Raw genomic sequence first — 23,228 nt, 5'->3', positions numbered from 1 at the left:
TAAGCCAGATGCACAAGGTGGCACATGCATCTGGAGTTTGTTTGCAGTGGCTGGAGGCCCTGGTGTATCCATTCTCTCTCTCTCTCTCTTTCTGTGCCTGTGTCACTGTCAAATAAGTAAATGAATAAATAAAAATAAACAAAACTTTTAAAAAGTTTACAAGAGTTATTTATGACAGAGAGAGAGAGAGAGAGAGAGAGAGAGAGAGAGAGAGAGAGAGAGATTGATAAGGCATTCCAGGTCCTTCTGCCTGTGCAAATGAACTCCAGATGCATGCACCACCTTGTGTATCTAGCTTATGTAGGTCATGGTGAATCGAACCTGAGTCCTTTGGCTTTGTAGGCAAGCACCTTAATTGCTAAGCCATCTCTCCAGACCATATCTTGTATTGTTAATAGACTGTGCTAGTATCTTTTTTTTTTTAAAAAAAATATTTTTATTTATTTTTTTGAGAGTGACAGAGAGAGAAAGAGTCAGAGAGAGAGAGAGTGGGCATGGCAGGGCCTCCAGCCACTGCAAACAAACTCCAGACATGTGGGCTGGCTAACATGGGTCCTAGAGAAATCAAGCCTCGAACTGGGGTCCTTAGGCTTCACAGGCAAGTGCTTAACCACTAAGCCATCTCTCCAGCCCTGTGCTAGTATCTTATTACCAGAAAACCTCATCATTTGTTACTCACTCGACTAATTTTTTCTTTTTTTGCCAGACCTCAGGAAAGTGTATGGGACAGTGTTAAGTCGCCATCATCATCTTGTCAGGAAAACAGATGGTGTGTATGATCCTATAGAATATGAGAAATATCCTGAGCGCTACACAAGTCTTTTTAATACTGATGTGAGTAGCCTGTTCAGCTTTGGGTCTTCTTGCTTATGACACAATGTAGTTAGGCTGTTTGCAAAGAGAAGTTATGATTGTGCATGTTGATTTTTTTTTTCAGGTCTCCTATCAACATACAGACCTTTGGTCCACGCATTGGCTTCAGAAGTAGAGGCTCTGATTAGTGTTTGCAGTGGCCTTTACTTAGATTCTGTGGTTTCTATGGATATACTTTTTTGCTTTAATATGTCTATTTCTATTTCAGATCTGTTTGTGCTTCATAGCTTTAAACCACATCCTGTGGGTTTCTGTTATCTGCATTATCCTGGACTAGTTAGTGATGTTGGCAAGGCGGGTTGTCTATAATCTTAACAAAGGTTTCTCCTTTCTGAATCTTTTCTAAGCTGGGAGTATATGTATATTTATATTTAGTCTCTTTCTTTCTCCTTACTAAACCATAAGGATTTAGTCATGGAGGCATCATGCAATGATGTGATCTAACTTAACCACTTTCTAAAGGTCTTACCACTGAACACCATAGTTAGATTTTGGTTGTGCCCTCTGTGTACCATGAAATTTGGGAGTTAAGCTGCAGGAGATAACTATATTTAAATGATAGTGTTCTGTTCCTGGTACCACAAAACTTGTGATTTTACATTGATCATATTGCTAATAGTCCCACAGTCTTAACTCGGCTATATATTCAAGTAGAGTAGAGTAATTGGCACAAAGCAAGAACATCATCCCTCAGGAGAGACTTTAACTCCCAGTGCTCCACGTGAAGTTCCTGTGCACCCTGGGGTGGGACTGGACTTGCCCCCGGGGGGGGGCACCCTTGACCTCTGTGTGTGAGTTGGAACACATGGCTGCTCTCATGGCGGGGACGAAACTCAGCAGGCCTGAAATGCTTCACCTCTGTGTGTGAGTTGGATCACATGTCTGCTCTCATGGTGGGCCTGGACCCCCAGGCCTGAGGATGCTTGACCTCTGTGTCTGAGTTGGAACATGTGGCTGCTCTCATGGTGGGGATGAGACTCGGCTGGCCTGAGATGCTTGGTCTCTGTGTGTGAGTTGTATCATATGGCTACTCTCATTGGCAGGGACCGAACTCCCAGGCCTGGGACTCTTGACCTCTGTGTCTGAGTTGGATCACTTGGCTGCTCTCATGGAGGGGTCTGGACCCCAGGTCTGAGGCCGCTTGACCTCTGTGTCTGAGTTGGATCATGTGGCTACTCTTAATTGGCTCTGGTGGTGGGGACTGGACTCAAAAGGCCTGGGAAAGCTTGAAATCTGTGTCTGAGTTGGATCACGTGGCTGCTATCATTAGGGGACTGGACCCCAGGCTTAAGGTCACTTGACCTCTGTGTCTGAGTTGGATCACATGGCTCCTCTCATGGTGGTGACTGGTCAGCTAGGCCCGAGGACACTTGATGTCTATGTCTGATTGGATCATGCAGCTGCTCTCATGAACGGGGTATGGACTTGCCATGCTTGAGGCCTCTTGACCACTGTGTCTGAGTTGAATCAAGTGGCTGCTCTCATGGCCGGTACTGGAGTTGCCAGATTTGGAGACACTTGACCTCTGTGTCTCAGGTGGGTCATGTGGCTGCTCTCGTGGGCAAGGACTGGACTCTCCAGGCCTGAGGACGCTTGACCTCTGTGTTTGTTTTGGATCAGGTGGCTGCTCTCATAGCAGCAACTGGACCCCCAGGCCTGAGGATGCTTGACCTCTGTGTCTGAGTTGGATCACGTGGCTGAACTCATTGCAGGGGTTGGACCCCCAGGACTGACAATACTTGAATTCTATGTGTGAGTTGGATCATGGGGCTGCTGTCATGGCGGGTATAGGAGTAGCCAGACCTGGAGATGCTTGACCTCTATGTCTCAGTTGGATCATGTGCTGCTCTCATGGCAGCTGGTTGCTCTCAAGTGCAGAGACTGGCCGCTCCAGGCCTGAGGACGCTTGACCTCTATGTCTGAGTTGGACCATGCGGCTGCTCTCATGGCACAGACTGGACTTCTATGTCTGGGGAAGCTTGACATCTATGTGTGAGTTGCATCTCATGGCTGCTGTCATGGAGCGGACTGGATTCCCAGGCCTGAGGATGCTTGACCTCTATATGTGACTTGGATCACATGGTTGCTCTCATGCGTGGGGACTGGACCCCTAGCATGCTTGACCTCTGTGTCTGAGTTGGATCATGTGCTGCTCTCATGGCGGGACACTGAAGTCTGCAGCTTTCCACACCTAGGAAGCGTGTTGCCCAGTTCTTTCTCCAGTACACCGTGTGGTATATCTGTGGATGCTTTGCTCATCTCTGGTCTCTTCCTTGGCTCTACTCCCACAGCCCCACTAAGTATCACCTAATTTAGAGTTCCCTGCGGAGATTTTAACTTCCTAAGAAACTTGTCAGACTTACAAGGCTTTCCTCTGAAATCTTGGTGGAAGCCACCATGACTACATAAAGCTCCACTTAAAAATACTCTGATCTGCTGGGCATGGTGGCACACACCGTTAATCCCAGCACTTGGGAGGCAGAGGTAGGAGGATCGCTGTATGTTTGAGGTCAGCCTAGGCTAGAGTGAGACCCTACCTCAAAAAACCCAACCAAACCAAAAAACAATCCTCTAGTCTTTGTTTCCTTTTATTCTTTACTTTCTCCTTTACCTCCCCTTCTCTCCTGCTGCCCCTCTTCTTTCCTTCTGTTTTGTTTATGATGCTGTGGATTAAATTTAGGTCCTTGTATATGATGTAAAAGCATGGTTCCAATGAGTGACATGCCTACCCTAGTCTGGGGTTTTTCTAGACTGTTCTTCTAACCTCTGCCAGCCATACAGGTACAAAGCTATCTAAATATATTCAAGTAAGTTTATAGTAACAATTTTTACTTTGTTCCCATCCTCATTATTAACATTTTTGTATTATATTTGGACAATAAGTGCTAGAGGCAACTTAATGAAAAGAAATTATTTCAGGCTCATTACTTTGACTTCTGGTGAGAGCTGTGGATGGCATCTAGAGTGAACATTAACATCTTAAACTGGGGTGTGGAAAAACGTTGCAGAAGAAACCAGGGTCATAGTATCACTTTCTTTTCTTTCTTTCTTTTTTTGTGGTTTTTCAAGGTAGGGTCTTGCTCTTGCCCAGGCTGACCTGGAATTCACTATGTAGTCTCAGAGTGGCCTCGAACTCATGATGATTCTCCTACCTCTGCTTCCCCAGTGCTGCCATTAAAGGTGTGTGCCACCATGCCCAGCACCTAATATTACTTTAGAGGTCACATCCCAAATTATCTGAAGACTTTCTATTAGCCTCCACATTGTAAAGGTTCTACCACATTTTAGGTAATGCTAGACTGGAGACTGGGCCTCTAACACATGGCCTTTGGGGACATTTAGCATCCAAACCATAGCATCCAGCTATCTTGAAAAATGTTTGATTACAGGAAGGCAGTGTGCAATAATGTGGTTACGTAAGCATGGTACTCTTCCTGTTGCACAAAACAGTGACTCCCAAATGAAGTGTGTGCTTTGTCGAAAGCAATCATGTGACAATCCTCAAAACAATTCAAGCCGGGCGTGGTGGTGCACGCCTTTAATCCCAGCACTCGGGAGGCAGAGGTAGGAGGATCGCTGAGAGTTCGAGGCCACCCTGAGACTACATAGTGAATTCCAGGTCAGCCTGAGCCAGAGTGAGACCCTAACTCGAGAAACCAAAACAAACAAACAAACAAACAAAAAAAACAAAACAAAACAATTCAACATGCTAAAATTAAGTGCAGCCAAAGTGCATGTACTTGTGAAAAGGAATGCTTTAATAATTTTAAACATGCTGACAAAACATAGTATTCTTGATTCTGATGTAAAATTTAGCTATCTTAGCATGTACAGCATGTCACAGAGCAAGACTCTGACATTCAGTTTGGGAATGTTTCAGTATCAACTAATGATTAGTTGAAGCTAAGTGAAACTAATCTTGAGATGAAAATTTTGGGTCCAATCAATTTCCATCTGTTCTTTTATCCTGAGTTATAGAAGTATGGGTAATTGGATGCCTCCCAAAACTGACACAGTGACCTTCTTTCCATGAGTACATGTATATGTAAATGTGCTTACAATGTGTAGGTATGTAAATGTGCCTACATGTATGCATGTGTATGTAAGTGTACATATGTGAGTATTTTTCTATAGAGCTTACTGAGTCACTTGATGAATCCTCATAGTATTCTTTTGAGGAATGGATATATATTATCACTATGTAGAAGGTAAAAATAGACCTCAGAGAAGCTGAGATGGCATAACTAAGATTATACTCTGCTGGTATTGAACTACAAATAGAGTTCTAGGTCTCGAACCTTGAATCTGCTTTTTTTTTGCCTTGTGATGTAATATAGAACAAAATAAGATTTTTATTTATATTTTTCTTTGTCATAGACTAAGTCTCCAATGAAAGCTAAGTGAATATTATTACTCTTCCCTCAAAAACTGGCCATTAAAAATGTACATTAGAGGGCTGGAGAGATGGATTAGCAGATAAGTGCTTGCCTGTGAAGCCTAAGGACCCTGGTTCGAGGCTCGGTTCCCCAGGTCCCACGTTAGCCAGATGCACAAGGGGGTGCACACATCTGGAGTTCGTTTGCAGAGGCTGCAAGCCCTGGCACGCCCATTCTCTCTCTCTCTCCCTCTATCTGTCTTTCTCTCTGTGTCTGTCGCTCTCAAATAAATAAATAAATAATTTAAAAAAAATGTACATTAGAAATGACAGTAATGACTTCTTGGGGGCTTTTCCATTAGCTCTTTTTCCAGTGTGCTGTATTAAAATAAGCTATTTCCTATTTTGTTGAACATGGAACTTTATTTTTACAGATTGCACCCTATACAACTTGTTTAATTAATGGAATCTACTGGGAACAAAACACCCCTCGCCTGCTAACTCGCCATGATGCTCAAAGTCTCCTGGCTCCAGTAAAGTCCTCCATTGTTCCCGTTGAAGGCTGCCCTGAATTACCACACAAGTAAGAACTTCACTTTATCAAAAATGGCAGATTTTTGCTGCAACACTGCTGTTAGTGAATCAAATAATTTTATATTCTTATGTGTAGAGAGTTTGATTGTTAGTGACTAATTGACCTCTTAGAAGTATTTGGCATAGTTATTCTTTTCTCCTGGAAACTCACTGATGACCTTTTTGTCTCCCTGTGGAGTTTCAAAGATGCCTTTTCAGAGGAATCTTTGCTTCTTCATTCACATTCCTATTTAGTCTGTTACTTGCGATTTTTCTAAATTCATGATCATTTATTTTCCTATGATTATATCTCTTACTCCCTTACTAAAGTTTAATCTCTTTAAAAGTAGGGGTCACATTTGTCTTGGCCATAAGTACCTGGTACATTATCTGGTATAAAATAATATTCAAATAATTACTAATTATTGAGTGACTAAACTAACTGATGAATATTTGGGATTATACCATCTTGTCTGTCTGACACTTGACTAAGCTAATGTACAGAACAGATTAACAGATTTGCTGCTCTGAAGCATGTGGCCAACTTCAGACAAATGCCGAGGAAATGTAGGAGCAACAGTAGAAGCAAGTAGGAGCATTTGTAAAAGAACACAATGGCTTCACTCCTTGGTGAGTGGAAAGCTGATAAACACAACATGTAGATAAGAATGAAGAAAGGTTAATTACCTTCAGTAAGTAAAGAGAGAACTAGACATATTCTCAAAGCAGCAAAGAAACAAAGGCACTTTTATGGGGAAAGCCTCTATACTGATATATGTAGGACTACTGGGAATATTCCTGAGTGTGCTCAGGCCAAGGTTATACTTTTTTATACACCGAATGTTCAAAAAGCTGAGCATTTGGAAACACCTCTTCTCAGAGAATTCAGAATTATAACAGCAAATTTTAGCTCACTTAAACTGTGTGTCAGAATGTGTTAGAGATTTTGCCTGGTCTCTGTGAGTTTCTCTGCAGGATCTTATCTGAAACAAAAGCAAATTGGAAGGAATGTGAATAGTCATTTAAAGGGCAACAATCCCTCCTTCCCTTAAGCATAGGTGATTGTCTCTAGAAATTTCTGTGAAGTGGTTGACACTGTGCACAGCAAGTTTCAAGTGAGAATTTCAAGTGTTGGACTGGTATTGATAAACACAGAATTAGTCCAGCACAATTTAAGAGTGGAATATTCTTGCCCTATTGTACAATCCTTATGAACATAAGTCTGTATGTGGTGGTTAGAGATACAACAAGACCATTGTGATAGGTTTCTGAAAGGTTTGAAGTACTTATGACTTTTGTTCATAATTCTAGAAACTTCCATGTATTCATGTATTCCATGTAGCACTATCAACTCTTCAGATACATGGAGATTTGTTTCTAGTGCCACAGTGGATACTAGCATTTTCAGATGCTCAGCTACTTTATATATAATATATATATAATATATTTGCAACCTACACACAGGTTCATATATTCTTCAAATCATCTATATCATGTATAATGCCTAATATTTGAAAATAAATAGTTGGGTCCAGTGGTGTAGTCCTAAAGTCACAGCTCCTCATGAAGCTAAGGCAAGAAGATTTCAAGTTTCAGGCATTTTTTGGCTATCAAGACACATGAAGGCTATTTTAAACAACTTAGCGACAACCTGTCTTAAAAAAAGAGAAGATTGAGATTATAACTCAATGGTAGAAAGCTTCTCCTGTATACATGAGGCATTAAAATTAATCCCTACCATTGAAAAATAAGTAAATAAATTAGATCAATCTACATTGTGTTTTATTTGTCAGGGGTTTCCAATCTTTAGGCTTCTCTGAGTCACAATGGATAAAGAATTTGCCTGAACCATAACATTGTCACTTTTATGAGAAAGTCATAATAAAATCCACTTGTACAACTCATGTATGCTAATAAAATTATTACTTAAAAAGTGATACATAGGGCTGGAAAGATAGCTTAGTAGTTAAGGTGCTTGCATGCAAAGCTTAAGGACCCATGTTTGACTCCTCAGATCCCAAGTAAGTGAGATCACAAGGTGATGCACATGCAAGGTTGTGCATGCATCTGGAGTTTGATTGCAGTGGCTAGAGGCCCTGAGGCCCTGGCACATCAGTTCTTTCTCTTCTCTCTCTCTCTCTCTCTCTCTCTCTCTCTCTCTCTCATTCTTGCTCTTGTTTTCTCTCTTATTTAAAAAAATCTCTCTCATAAAAAATGCTATGTAAATAGTTGTGCTGTATTGTTTAGGTAATAATGAGGAAAAAGGTGTGTGCATGTTGAGCACAGATACAATTATTTTATTTTAATATATTTTTTTTACTATTTATTATTTATTTATTTATTTGAGAGTGACAGACACAGAGAGAAAGACAGATAGAGGGAGAGAGAGAGAGTGGGCGCGCCAGGGCTTCCAGCCTCTGCAAACGAACTCCAGACACATGCGCCCCCTTGTGCATCTGGCTAACATGGGACCTGGGGAACTGAGCCTCGAACCGGGGTCCTTAGGCTTCACAGGCAAGCGCTTAACCGCTAAGCCATCTCTCCAGCCCACAATTATTTTTAAAATACTTGAGTCTCAGTTAAATCCATGGGTATGGAAGCCACTGTGTGGAGAGCTGACTACACTGACTCAAGTCACCCTTGTTAGTCATTTACACAAGGCTAACTGGATTAACTTCATTCAGTCTATCAACTTTTTCTCTAGGGATGGAATTTCCCCCCTTTTGTTTCTTTTCTCCTTCTTCCTACTCTTCCTCATTCCTTCCTCCTCCCTTTTTGCCCCTTATATTCATTTGGAAACTAAAGAATTCTCTGTATCCCAGAACAATACTGTGTCCTAAAGACCTAGCTGTAGGAAAAATAGTCTGGGAAATATTAGGCAACCAAATTGAAAATTGTTCGACACATCATTCAAGTTTATTCATTGTTAGGTTCACTGGAAGCTTCAGAATTCCATCCTTTGACCTAGGTATTGATGTCATTTGCAGACTTGTAGCAATATGTGACATTTCAGCCGACACAGGAGGGTCTATAGACTTTATGACCGAGTGCACCACCATAGAGCATCCCTTTTGCATGTATGATGCAGACCAGCACATTATTCATGACAGGTGAGTGCATTAAAGTCACTACTTCCTTACCATGATATACTAGTTTAAAGTACTCAATATTTTACATCTTTATGAGGGTTTTGAGAATTTGAAGATTATGTTCCAACATATTAAAAAATAGTGTTCAAAACACATACAGATGTAAACACATAAATACATATATACTTAAAGGTAGATATGTTGGTAAGTGTTTTTTTTGAAAAGTCTTGTTTATATTCTTATATACTTTTGTGTAAGGCTATAAATGTTGAGCCAAATACAGTGTCAGCAAAAGCTAGAGCTTTAAAATAATGTTTTTTAATATCTGAATAAAACATGTTGCTTCTCCTAGTATCGAAGGCTCTGGGATTCTGATGTGCTCCATTGACAATCTGCCAGCACAGCTTCCAATTGAAGCTACAGAGTACTTTGGAGACATGCTTTACCCCTATGTTGAAGAAATGGTAAGGAGACTGGTAGCCTGGGCAACAGCCCACAGCCTTATGTGAAGCATGGAGGGGACTTATGAATGCTCTGGTCTTCTCTGGCTAAGGAATCTGTTGTGAAATGGAACACAGTAGCCCTTCCCCTATTTACTTCCTGATACATTTTATTCTTCATACTCTTTCGTATCTTACAGACATAAGAATGTATCAGTGTCTTCATGGTTATAATCACATTTATGTTCATCTCACTTTACATATTTTATTAAGTGTTTATAACAGGAGAAATAAGCCTCACTTTGTCAATTTTCTTGCTGCCTACATCAGGTCATTCTTAATGTGCTATAACAGACAGATTTGGATAATCAGAAATAGGGAAAATGTTACTAATATCAGTCACTAGTGTTTTGTTCAGTGACAGCTTACATTGAGATTATAATTTTTTTCTGTGATTGACTATTGGAATGCTGCATTATCAATATTCCATTCTCTTTTTCTCTCTTATTTTTTTTTTCGAGGTAGGGTCTCATTCTACCCCAGGCTGACCTGAAACTCTCTATAGTTCCAGACTGGCCTCAAACTCACAGCAATTCTCCTACCTCTGCCTCCCAAGTGCTGGGATGAAAGGTATGCACCACCCTCCCTGGCTTACATTCCATTCTCTTTACCAAAGAAAATTGTTTCTTTGTTCAGTGTTTATCTTGGGTTCAGACCCACTCACCCTTCCTTCCCTCCTTCCTTCTTTCCTTCCTTTTTCTTTCTGCCATGGGTTGTCTCCCTGTGGCAGAGATTCAAAGCTTATGAATATTAGCTCTTATTCTTTTCATCATGTCTCTGCTTAGGCCTTCTCAACACTTAACATGAGACCATAGTAGGTGGAGAAAGAATAAGTGAAACTTGTAGTCTGTGATTGTCTTCTAAGTAAACTGTTGGTTAAGAAAAAAAAAAAAAAAAAAAAACAAACACAAGATACATTAGAAAATGTTATTTTTAATTTGAGGGAGAGAGAGCCAGACAGACTATGAGCATGCCTCTTGCAACTACAAGCAAACTCTAGACATATGCACCACTTTGTGCATCTGTGGTACTGGAGAATTGAACCTGTATCAGCAGGTTTTGTGAGCAAGCTTCCTTAACCATGGAGTCATCTTCCCAGCCCTAGGAAATATTTGTAACTGAAGGGAAATTAAAACTACTTGGTCGCCCTCTTGGAATATGTCAGCCAGAAGATAAAGTAGGTTACAGAAGGTTTAAGCAGGAGGCATCATAATGGTATGGTAGAATATTTTACCTACTATGAACTAGACAGTATTCAAAGTACTGATGTATTTCCATTTTAAGTACCTGTGATAACCCTATCAAAGAGGTAATCTTGTTAAGATCATGTTAGAGAACAGAAAGAGAAGTGGTCCCAAGTTAAGGATAAGAGGCACTCATAGAGTGCTGCCTCTGTAGTGGGTCCAGACTTGGTACTAAGGGAAGAAAATGGCATCAGGAGGATACAAATGCCAGGATGTACTGGGTATTGGTTGTGTGAGGGCCTCACTTCTTTCCTTAGCCTCAGATAGTTTACCTGTACAATAAGTTGGTTGTAATTTTAATAGTCTGGCCATGCACTTGTTTCAATGCCTGAACTGTGGATATTTAGGGGGGGAAAGGAGGAGTAAATTGACCTAGAGATATACCATCTTTGATGTTTTGCATTTATTTTCGTTTGTCATCATTTCTCTGCATGCTGAATTATGGACATTCTTTTTATCTATAAATGCCTTCATATTCTTTATCCTACTGACAAGCCATTTTGAGATTAAAAATATTCAGTTAGTTTCAGTATTAGAAATGGCAGCTTTTTTTTTTTTTTTTTTGGTTTTTTGAGGTAAGGTCTCACTCTGGTCCAGGCTGACCTGGAATTAACTCTGTAGTCTCAGGGTGGCCTTGAACTCATGGCGATCCTCCTACCTCTGCCTCCCAAGTGCTGGGATTAAAGGCGTGTGCCACCACGCCCGGCTTGAAATGGCAGCTTTTTGAGAGGAGTGTTTGTTGTGGTAGCTTTCTCTTTCCTTACTGAGAATTTCTATGTCTTCATTATCATGAATTTGTTTTTATTTTATCATATGGGACAAAGTTATGAAAGCTACTTTGTAATCTTTATATCACCTCCGCTAATCTGCAGAAGGTACATTTTAAGACCTCCAGTTAATAACTGAAACCATGGGTAATTCTGAACCTTATGTATATGTGCTTTTTTCTATATATGCATGCCTATGATGAAGAGTAATTTATAAACTAGTTACAGTAAGAGATCAATTATAATTACTAAAAAAAAAAAAGTAGAACAAAGTTATAACAATATCCTATAGAAGTTATGCCAGTGTGGTCTCTCTCAGTATATCCTGTGGTTCACACACCCTTCTGGTCTGTGTGTTGAGATGAAGTGATGAATGTCTTCAGCGTTGTAACCCAGAATTAGGCTGCTGTATAAGGTTTCACAAGCACTGCATTCCCACCACAGTCCATGTGAGAACCAAAATGGCTACTGACATCTGGTGGGTGCCATAGTCTGTGTGCTGTGCTCGGCAAGTAGGATGGAGCAGTACAGGTCAGAATTACATCATGTCACTCAGGATGTTGTACAAAATACAGCTTGTGAGTCGTTTACTTACGGAATTTTCCACATACTATTTTCATATAGTGATTATGGGTAGCTGAAACCATGGAAGAGGAACTGTGGCTAAAGAGGGAGATGGACTACTTACCTGATCCTTCTAATGTTGTGAACCAATTTGGGACTGAATCTTCTAGGTTGTCTCTGCCTTTGAAAATGGGTCATAGTGTTTGCACTGTGCTCTGGATGGTATTAATATTATATTGTAGGGATTCTGTATTGTTACATTTCTCATTGAATTTTTATTTATTTATTTGTATAGTGTGTGTGTGTGTGTGTGTGTGTGTGTGTGTGCGCGCACACATGCTCCTGTGTGGAGGTCAGAGAACAATTTTGGGGTGATTGTTCTTTCCTTCTGCCATCTCTTTTGAGACAGGGTCTCTCTTGTTTATTTTGTTTTCTCATGTGTCCAGCTTAACTGGCCAGTAAATTACAGATTTTCACATTGTCCTGGCTCCGCCTCCCATAGCTGTAGGTGCCCTGGGATCAGACTTGTGTGCCACTCTGCATCTAGTTTTATGTGGGCGGGTGGGGGTGGGAAGTAGATGTGAGTCAACAGGTTTGTGAGCACCTCATTTCTTGTTAAGCAAATGGTTAACTTGGTTAGACTCAAACTTAAAATTGTGTCTCTTCTGTGGAACAGGTCAGCTAAAATCAAAGTTCAGGCTTTTTTATCTATACTTAAATACTTGTAGTCTGGCCTGTATGTGCTCAACTTGGAGACTCACCTGGAGACAAAACAGTTAACATAGCAGCAGGCCTCCCTTCTTCTGAATCTGCCCTTCCTGGGAGGGAGGTCCCCTTTCCTAGAATTTAAATCTAATCCTGACATTGTGGTTGGTCAAATTCAACCCTCAAAACTTGGAATCATGGCTGGCCTCTTCCTGAGACAGCCTCTAGCCTAGACCAATCAGCTGTCTCACTGGTTCATCTGAGCCCAGAGGTAAAGACACTACAAATAAGCCCACGACAAGGGGAGGACAAGCTCTCTTAATGACCTGTTCATTATACCTGAACCTCCAGGTTCTGGTGAGTCAACTCCTCATCTCTGTCCAGCAGCCCAGCTGGGCTTAGACAGGAGTAGAACCCCCTGACCTATGCTCCCACACGGGCTCTTTACCTCCTCCTACCTTCCACATGGCAGGAGCTCTTTGTATTTTCTCTCTTTCTTTCTTCCTTCCTTCCTTCCTTCCTTCCTTCCTTCCTTCCTTCCTTCCTTCCTTCCTTCCTTCCTTCCTTCCTTCCTTCCTCCCTCCTTCCCTCCCTCCCTCCCTCCCTCCCTCCCTCCCTCCCTCCCTCCCTCCCTCCCTCCCTCTCTCCCTCCCTCCCTCCCTCCCTCCTTCTCTCCCTCCCACCTTCCTTTCTTTCTTTCTTTCTTTCTTTCTTTCTTTCTTTCTTTCTTTCTTTCCTTCTTTCTTTCTTTCTTTCCTCTTTTTACATTTCTCCCAGGCCTACCACATGGGCTGTCAGACCACATGAATGTATCTATTTTTGTTTTCTTGATTTTGAACTTCCCTGTATAAATATAATAATTTAGTAATTATTCTGTCTTATTTTATCCAATTCTTTGGTTAAAAGAAGACAGGAACCTAGGGTTTGAGGTTCAAGTACACTATTCCTGAACTCCTAACACCCTGCACCAGGCTTAGAATTCTAACCCTAAAAAGAAACTGTTTGGTATGAATAAGTGGGTTAAAACAGCTTGCCTCCTGCAGAGTATTGAGGTTGCTAGAAGTATTCATTCCTGAGTCCTTGGCTATGAGTCATCTTTTTTCAGTGCTAAAATTATATATTTCCACACAACGCTTGCCTTGTTAGGCCAGTTGATATCTCTTTCATCTTTATCTCTATCATCTCTATCTATTTGTCTATCATCTATATCTATCATTTATATTTATCTATCTAATTTTCAACATACATACATATGTGTGTATGTACATACATGTGTGTGTGTATACTCTGTGCATGTGTATACATGTGTGTGCAAGTATATCCTATGAAAGAATTTCCAAAGTGTTCAGATCTGTATTGATGTAGGATTTTTGGGGTTCAAGATGAGTTAAGTTTGTTTGTTTATATATATGTTGAAGACTGATTTGTCTTGTGGATGGATTTCACTATTATTATTATTATTATTATTTTTGGTTTTCCAAGGTAGGGTCTCACTCTAGCTCAGGCTGTCCTGGAATTCACTATGTAGCCTCAGGGTGGCCTTGAACTAATGGCAATCCTTCTACCTCTGCCTCCCTAGTGCTGGGATTAAAGGCATGTGCCACCATGCCCAGCTCAGATTTCACTATTTTTTGAAATGTCTTTTCTCTAACATCACTTTTCACTCAAAGAAGTTATAAGTCTTTTAAACTCACTAGTTATTATGCTTCATATTTTCTGTCATGTATCTCTTGAACCTTAAAATTCAAGTTTTTAATTACTGTCTTTAATAATAATTTTCAGTCTAAGTTCAGTTCATTTTATATGTGTGCTAGGAAAACAAACCTAGTCAATGATTTTGCATTAAAGCTGTAAAAAAAAAATAAAGCTTAGGCAATGTAACTTAGCACGAGGATATTCATAAACATAATTTTACAATATAAACAATACAAATATAAAAGTTGTATTGTATAAAACTTAAGATATTATAATATCACAAATAAGTGATACATGAGACTATAGCATAACACATCCCAGAGAGGCCTGAGTGAAAAATAGGATAGTGTTTGTTGTCCTGAAACCCCTTGTTCCTGTTCTTCTACCAGTGTTCTTCTGAAATCTACCATTGTCTTGTAACTGTGGAACAATTTTGCTGTCTTTTGAAAGTCATGCAGATGGATTCATAATATGTATACTCCTGGGATTAAAATTTATTTATGATCATCTTTATTAGAGGTATTCTATTTGATACATGGGATTATTTCCTGCTACCATGAGTCTTCAATCTGTCCTTTGGCACACATATGTTTATATTTCCTTTATTGGCTATATACCTTCCATGGAATGCTGGGTTCCTAAATCCTATTCAATTTTATTTACTCTTGCTAAAGAATTTTCCAAAACGTTCAGATCTATATTAATGTAGTATTTTGAGCTTCACAATGGGTCCCCCAAATTTATGAACTCCAATTTTGAGTCCTGTTCTATTTTTAACAAAGAATTGAACATTAAGAGAAGTGTATGCTGGGAAGTTTGGTGAACATACTATATACATTTAGCCAGACACCAGCAGTCATTACACCTCTAGGGCTCATGATACCCCTGTTCTAGATTTTTAGTATCAGGGATGTATTCCCTCCCATGGAGCGGGCTTCCAGCTCAATTAGAGAGTGGTTTGTTCCTCCATAACATACATGCCACTATTGAACCTGCTGGCTCCTTTGGCCTGCCTGGCCAAATTTAAGGCTTGCAGTGTCCACTGTTGAGTATCTCCACCGGTGATTTCTCTCTCCCATTGAGTTGCATGCATTGTGGCATTTTCCAGCTCTCTGTTAGCTGGTCTACATGGAGGAAGTTTTCAGCTCAGCTCCAGCAGGATTTCTCAGTAACCTTGAAGCCCAAGTATATGGAATCTTCAGCAGTAGGGTTTTACTATGTATTTCTGGTGGGAAACCAAGGGCCTCAGCAATGGCCTGTAATGTTCTGGGGGCACCAGGGGCCTCCCTGGCCAAACAACTCACTGGAAGGTGTTCCATACTTGGCACTGAAAATTTTCTAGTAACAATCTGTGGTTCCTGAGTGTTCCATTGTCCAAAAAGAAGGTTTCCATATGATTTGTTTATATCCTATTAGATTTTGATTAGCCCTCCTTCTACCTTTCCTTTACTCAATCTCTTCCCCTGACCTCACTTAGGCCTTTTCACCCCCATCAATCTGTTCTTCTACTTATGCATATACAATACCATCCTATTAAGTCCCCCTTCCCTCCCTGTCTATTCCCTTCATATCCGTTTTCTAGTTTACTGGCCTCTGCAACTGAGTTTTCTTCCTAATTACATAGTAGTCCAATCACTTGTAGCTATGATTCATATATGAGAGAGAACATTTCACACTTGGCTTTCTGGGCCTGGGTTACCTCACTAAGCATAATCCTTTCTGGATCCATCCATTTTCCTGAAATTTTAATAATTTCATTTTTCTTTACCACTGAGTAGAACTCCATTGTGTAAATGTACCATATCTTCATTATCCACTCATCAGTTGAGGGACATCTAGGCTGGTTCCATTTCCCAGCTATTGTGAATAGAGTGGCAATAAACATCCTTGAGCAAATATCTCTAAGGTAGTAAGAAGAGTCCTTAGGATATATACCTAGGAGTGGTATAGCTGGGTCATGTGGTAAATCTATTTTTAGCTATCTCAGGAACCTTCCACTGATTTCCACAATGACTGGACCAGATTGCATTCCCACCAGCAGTGTACAAGGGTTCCTCTTTTCCCACAGCCTCACCAGCATTTGTGGTCATTTGTTTTCATGATGGTAGCCAATCTGACAGGAATAAGATGGAATCTCAACATAGTTTTAATCTGCATTTCCCTGATGGCTAGGGATGTAGAACATTTTTTAGATGTTGATATACCATCTGTATTTCTTCTTTTGAGAACTCTCTACTTAGTCTCATAACTCATTTTTTAAATGGGTTCTTTGATTTCTTATTTAGGTTTTTGAGTTCTTTGTATATCCTAGATATTAATGCTCTGTCAGATATATAGCTGGCAAAGATTTTCATGCTGTTTTTGTCCCTATGACTCTGTAATATAGGGTTCATCAATCTTGTTTATCTTTTCATAGAACCAATTCTTTGTTTCATTGATTCTTTGGATTGTTTTTTTTTTTGTTTCTATTTTATTAATTTCTGCCCTAATCTTTATTATTTCTTCCCATCTACTGATTTTCAATTTGCCTTATTTTTCTTTTCCCAAGGCCTTAAGGTGAAGCATTGATGCATTAAGTTGTTTACTTGTGACCTTTCTAATTTCTTAATATGGGCACTTAAAGCTATAAATTTCCCTCTTAGAACTGCCTTCATTGCATCTCAAAGGTTTTGGTATGTTATGTTCTAATTATTATTTGATTCAATGAACTTTTTGATTTCCTTCTTGATTTCTTCATTGACTCATTCATCATTTAGTAGTGTATTGTTTAGTTTCCATGATTTTGTGTATGCTCTATAGCTTGTTTTTCTTCTTGTTCTGCTAATATGAGAAGTACGTCAATTGATTTTTCAAGTCAAACCATCTTTACATTCTTAGAATAAACTTAAATTTTTATAATGTAACAGTCTTTTACTTATAACCATATTGAGGTTGATGACTACACAAACATCTATATACTTCACCTTTGATGGACATTTGGTTTACTTTTTGTGGAGTTAGCAGTAATGATTCTACTGTGAATATTTTTGATATATCTCTGATGTTCATGTGTGCTTTATGTGCTTATATACCTATTGTATATTTTTTGTTGAGTATATAATAGGCTTATCTTATTAAAGATTATCACATCTATGGCTACAAATGAACTTAACCCATTCCTTAACACATCAATATAATGTTTGGCTATTAATGTTTGTTGGCTTCATAAACAAGTGACAGTGTTTTCTCAATTTCTTTTTTTTTTTTTTTTTTTTGTTTTGTTTTTCGAGGTAGGGTCTCACTCTGGCTCAGGCTGACCTGGAATTCACTATGTAGTCTCAGGGTGGCCTCGAACTCTCAGTGATCCTCCTACCTCTGCCTCCCGTGTGCTGGGATTAAAGGCGTGCGCCACCACGCCCGGCTCTCAATTTCTTAATCTTGGCCTTAGGAATATTTTGCATGAGGCTTATAGGTTTTTTACATCAAGAGAATTCATTGCCAAAACTATCTGTTAGGAGCATTTTCACTTTTTGTCTTGTTCCTACTTAATATGTTTTTTTTTTAATTAAATTTTATTGAGTAGAGCATTTTCAGTTTTCTTCTGTCAATTTTGGTTAGTTTGTTTTCTAGAAAACTCTTTCCTATGTTATCTATAGTATATACTTTATTATTGTTGTATTTTTTTCATAAAAGTCCTCACTATTTAATAGAGTGTTGTGATTTCCCTATTTTCAAAACTGTTAGTTGTCTATGCCCTTTTGCTTTCATTTTTACTTTAAATTTATCAACTGTTATTCATTACAAAGAACTGGTTTTAACCTGATATGCTTTGTAACATCATTTTCAATTCCATTAATTTATACTTTCTTACCTTTATCATGTCATCTTCATTGGGAATCCAGCCTGCTCTTCCTTCCCTAACTTCTGAAATGTATAGACAATTAGTTTCCAGTCCTTTGTAATCTGTGCACTTCAATGTTTCAAATTGCACTCTGAGTTCAGCTTTAGTTGTCTCTTATTAGAATATTTTTTCACTCTTTAGAGCAAGAATTCACTATGTAGGTCCAGCTGGTCTCAAACTTCTCATCATCCTACGATTGTATACAGAGTGCTGGGATTGCAGGTGTGTGCCACCACACCTGGATTTTCCTGTAACTGTTTTGATTAAGCTGTATTTTCTTCCAGTTTAGCATATTTTCTAATTTGCATTCTCATTTACAAAACGTTTGGGGATTTTCTTAATCATCTTTGTTTTTTGCTGGTGTCTGAATTGGTCTGTAGTCTGTGAGCACTTTCAGCTTTGCTGAGCTTTGCTTCATGACTCTACATACAGTCAGCTCTGCCAAGATTTATTATGTAGAGTTGAGAACTGCATAATTTTGGGCCTGGTAGTCTACATATGTCAATTTAATCATGGATCAGGAAGCTGTGAGGAGACAGGAAGTGAAGGTAAGCTGTAAAGGTCAAGCCCCACCCTCAGTGACCCATTTCCTCAAGCTAGGCCCCCCCATGGTAAAGGCTCTACAGACTTTCAGCACAGAACCACAATCTGGAGATCAAGTGTTCAGACATATGAGTTGTGAAGGACAAAGCATTGAGACCACAGCAGAAGGTGTACTGACAGTAAATTCACTGCCCTGTTCTCCCCTAGATTTCCCTTGTTGGCTTAATGTCCATATGGACTTTGTGGTACTATTTGGGAGGTTACTTTGGAACCAACCCAAATGTTGTGAGTCAGCTGAATTGAATAGATATTTATTGGGGATCTGCTTCAAATTCCTGAAAGTAATTTTGTGTCTTAATATGGTAAATTCTTTGCTTTCTGCACCTACTAGATAAATTTGTCTTTAATTTGGTTAGTGTTCTAGACCTTAACTGAAGATTAGGGAGGAAGCATAGTTCCACTTTTCTTTCCTTGCCCATCAAATGTAACAACACTGCCTGGCATACTTGCCTGCTTGGCAGCACATTCAAGATTGAGTACCTTGGGGAAATACAGAAAGATTCTTGAATGGTACTGTGAGAGATACGACTTTTTTTTTTTTTTTTTTTTGGTCAGTGTCTGCCTGCAAAATAAGGCAAACATGCAAAATAATGGACAGAGATTGTGGATGATTTTTGGGGACTACTTGGCCAAGTCACTATCCTTATGACTTTAAATTCTCATGTGCCCATAAACAGGACCAATATTGACCCAAGAATGACCTCTATTATTGGGTTTGTGGGCATGCTAAATAGAAAAGCCCATTGTCTCTTTCTCATAGAATAGATTGAACCTTTGGTATGGGTCAACATTTCTCAGAGGGAAATGACTATAATGTTTGGAGAATTTATAATGTCTTCAATATACTTCTAACAGATTGTTAAGGATAAGTGTGTTATTACAAACCAATGATTACAATTTTTTAACCTTTTATTTGTATGCATATGTATGTAGTATATGTGTGTGTGTGTGTGTGTGTGTGTGTGTGTGTGTGTGTGTGTGTGTGTGTGAATAGGGATAACAGTGTGCCATGGTATGCACTTTGACCAGAGGACAACCTTGAATTTTGCTCCTCACCTTCCACCTTGTTTTGAGGCACAGACCCTCTTATTTATCACTGCTTTTGCTTTGTGAACTTTGGGATTCCATATCTCTGCCTTTCTTCTTGCAATAGGTATGCTGTGATTTTAGATACTTGCTACAGCATCTGGGTTTATGTGGGCTTTGGGGATCTGAACATTGGTCATTGGCTTACACAGCAAGTTTTTTACCCACTGAGCCATTTCTGCAGCACATAGTTCAGTTTTAAAATAGGAACTGGCATTGAAAACTGTGTTTAAGGCTATGGAATTAATTACATAGATTGCTCTTATCAGTTATATTCAGAACACTCAAGAATTCACTTTTTACTAATATTTTGGTATTAAAACACCAAAAGCCACATTTGTGACATCATTTCTCTTCACCATCTCTTTTTCCTTGCAGTTATTATCAGATGCTTCACAGCCTCTTGAAAGTCAGAACTTTTCTCCAGTGGTAAGAGATGTAAGTTATGAGGAGAATTTCTTCCCATCAATGTGGTATTTTCCTACCATCTTCATTCACCTCTTCTCTGTGTATTTTCTCCCTTTCTCTCCTCTCTCCCTCTCTCCCCTCCCCTTTCCCCCCTCCCCCTGGCAATTACAAGTCCATATTGGTAGGAGTAAGTTGTTGGCTATTAAAAACACGCTTGTGTGATATACTTTTAGGCAGTGATCACATCCAATGGTACATTGACTGATAAATATAAATACATCCAGAAGCTTCGAGAAAGCAGGTGAGTACCGTTCACATCTTTTTGCTTAACATTTGTTCTTATCTCAGATATGGTAGGTATATTTAAAGTTCCAGTAGAAGTCGTTAATATTAGGTTTATGTAAGATACATGTTGAGACAACATCTACAAATAAATATTGGAAATGCAAGCTGAGTTGACTGGGTAAAACCAATATGAGTTCTTTTTCCTTGAAGGGTAGTATAGTGTCCTTTGGTTGTTTAAAATCCTATGTAGACTTGGCTATAAGTGATCAAATGAAAAATAGTGTTGGTTTGTAAGTAGATTTTTGTTTTTTCTCTAGCATTTTGCATATTGTAATTTCTCAGTCATTCAAAGGAAAGTGAGCATATTAACTTTTACTTTGGTATTTTTAGTTTTGGTTTGTTTTCATTGAATTTCTTTCTTTCATTTAGTATGATGTTTAGCATAGTGGATAAAAATTAGGAGAAATGGTGAAGAAAGCAAATGGTGGGAGTAAGAAGGGACCATGAAATAGTTTGGCACCTACCCTGTAGGAATGCCTTCTGCATAGCTCAGATAAGGCCCGTGAATTGGTTTTGTTGCTTAAAGTCTGCAAACATCAGCATTTCTTTAGGATAATTTGATTTCCTCAAGTTGATCTCACTTGACCTATATTGACATCTACTGTCTTTTAACACAACACCTCTTAAACCTAATTTCTTAGGAGAAACCAGAGTCGGGAAGCTTAACTAAACTCACTAAAACAAGTATTTTACCTTTTCCATGGCTCTTCACACAAGAAATAATGAGATTTTCCCAGATTAAATATTTCATTGCTAGGCCTTTGCTCCATGTTCATTTGTCAGTAGCTACTGTACTTCATGTGGCAATGAAAAATTGTGGCAAAAGACACTAAATATTTAATGCTTTCTGTAAAGAAACTAGCTGGAGAGTCCCACAGAAGAGTTTCTTACAGGGAAAGCATTGTATTTGTTTTTCTTAACTGTTTATTCTTATCAGATGATATCTTTCACTCCTAGTACTAATGGTATGTCTAACCTGACCAAACAGAGCCCAGTCGATATACTGGACCTGTCTTCTTTCCCAAATAGACTCTTGTGCCATGAGCCTGATAATGAAGATTGAATTCTAAAAGTAAATTTACCCTAACTTAAACCTTCTCTTAGTGTTATTTTTTAAAAATCAATTAGTGCAGTCATTATTAATTAACCTGGGAGTTGGGGTTTCAGGATACTGATGATGTGGACAAAATTGGAATCTAGAGGTGGGTTTTATAAATATGTTTTGAGCATTTCACACATGTGCATCAAAACAAATGTTTCATTTATATCATATATATGCATATACACACATATGTATATATTGCTGGAAGGACTATACAATAATCAAATAGCAGTGGTACTTTGGGAAGTGAAATGGGATAAAAGTCATGGACAAAGGAGATCCCTTGCTAGTAATATGCATGTGATGGGGAGTGAAGAGGTAGGTGACATTTGCAGTTATGTATTATTAATAAAAAAGTTAGTGGATTGGTGTTTGAGAGACATCCTAAAATTCCAATAAGAAAGCCTGCTGCTTTAGTCCCTGGCACCAGGTCATTCCCATGGTTTCATGTTGACATCCAGGAATTGGATTCAAAAACACTTAATGAATAACTTCTGCATTCTGAACAAAATGCAGTGAGTGTTAGTTAACGGGTTTGTAAATTTGGGTAAGACTACCATGGAGGGCATAATTTGTAGGAAAAAAATCATTTTTTTCCAAAAGGTACAAATTTTAACAGAACAGAGTAAGCAATTAAAGAATTAAAGTTGTTTGTAGTACTCATTTGGATTTATACAGTTAACACATCATGGTTTTAGTTATTTTCCAATAGTGATGAAACAGTTTTGGATGTGGAGAATAGTGTTTGGCTCTGATTGTTGTCTCCGTGGACTTTTGTGAGGATTAAGTTTTCAGTGTGCAGCTTCAACACAATTTTGTATTATGTCCCCTCGTGGGATAAAGTATGAGACCAACTTGGCCACTTTTAAGTAAGCAAAGATGAATGTTGTCCTCAGGAAAGTGTTGGGATTCGTGCATGTCTGTGGACATTGGGCATCTAAAAGATGATGAGGTTTCTTGTTCTTTATTGAACAAAATCTGAAATAAATAAATACTGAAAATTATTGACATAAGTAATTCCTGTTGAAATTCTTCTTGTAAGTAGTATAGCTTCATAGTGTAAGTTTTTAGTTGGCTGTTTGCTTTGGGGATAGCAAGACTTTGTTTTTTAAAAGAAATTTGAATTATCCCCCCCCCCTTTTTTCTTTAAACAGAGAACGTGTTCAGTCACTTGCAATGACTACTAAGAAGAAGGTCTTGGTTCTTGGTTCTGGTTATGTATCTGGACCTGTTTTAGAATATCTGTCAAGAGACAGCAATATAGAAATAACAGTAGGTAAATAGATCCTATTTTTTAAAGGAGATAGTGTATTGAACCTATGAATTTTAGATGACTATTTTGTTTCTAAACTGAAAACTTGTTTTCTGGAGATGTTAAAATGTATATTACTTTATGTCTACTGGAAGGAAATATAAAAA

General features: G+C 38.9%; 1 protein-coding gene across 1 annotated transcript in view; it reads left to right on the top strand.

Annotated features, from left to right (window-relative positions):
* Positions 1–23,228, top strand: part of Aass (aminoadipate-semialdehyde synthase) — a 62,978-nt gene that overhangs the window by 22,551 nt on the left and 17,199 nt on the right. Inside the window, exons 8-14 of the mRNA XM_012948791.2 lie at positions 707–834; positions 5,683–5,831; positions 8,809–8,931; positions 9,263–9,374; positions 20,333–20,392; positions 20,596–20,663; positions 22,964–23,085. Of these exons, the coding sequence (XP_012804245.1) occupies positions 707–834; positions 5,683–5,831; positions 8,809–8,931; positions 9,263–9,374; positions 20,333–20,392; positions 20,596–20,663; positions 22,964–23,085 (762 nt within the window). The remainder of the gene's footprint in view (positions 1–706; positions 835–5,682; positions 5,832–8,808; positions 8,932–9,262; positions 9,375–20,332; positions 20,393–20,595; positions 20,664–22,963; positions 23,086–23,228) is intronic.

The sequence above is a fragment of the Jaculus jaculus genome, chromosome 10 (assembly GCF_020740685.1).
Source record: "Jaculus jaculus isolate mJacJac1 chromosome 10, mJacJac1.mat.Y.cur, whole genome shotgun sequence".
Lineage (NCBI taxonomy): Eukaryota > Metazoa > Chordata > Mammalia > Rodentia > Dipodidae > Jaculus > Jaculus jaculus.
The sequence above is the reverse complement of the archived record's forward strand: the minus strand, read 5'-3'. Positions and strand labels throughout refer to the sequence as shown.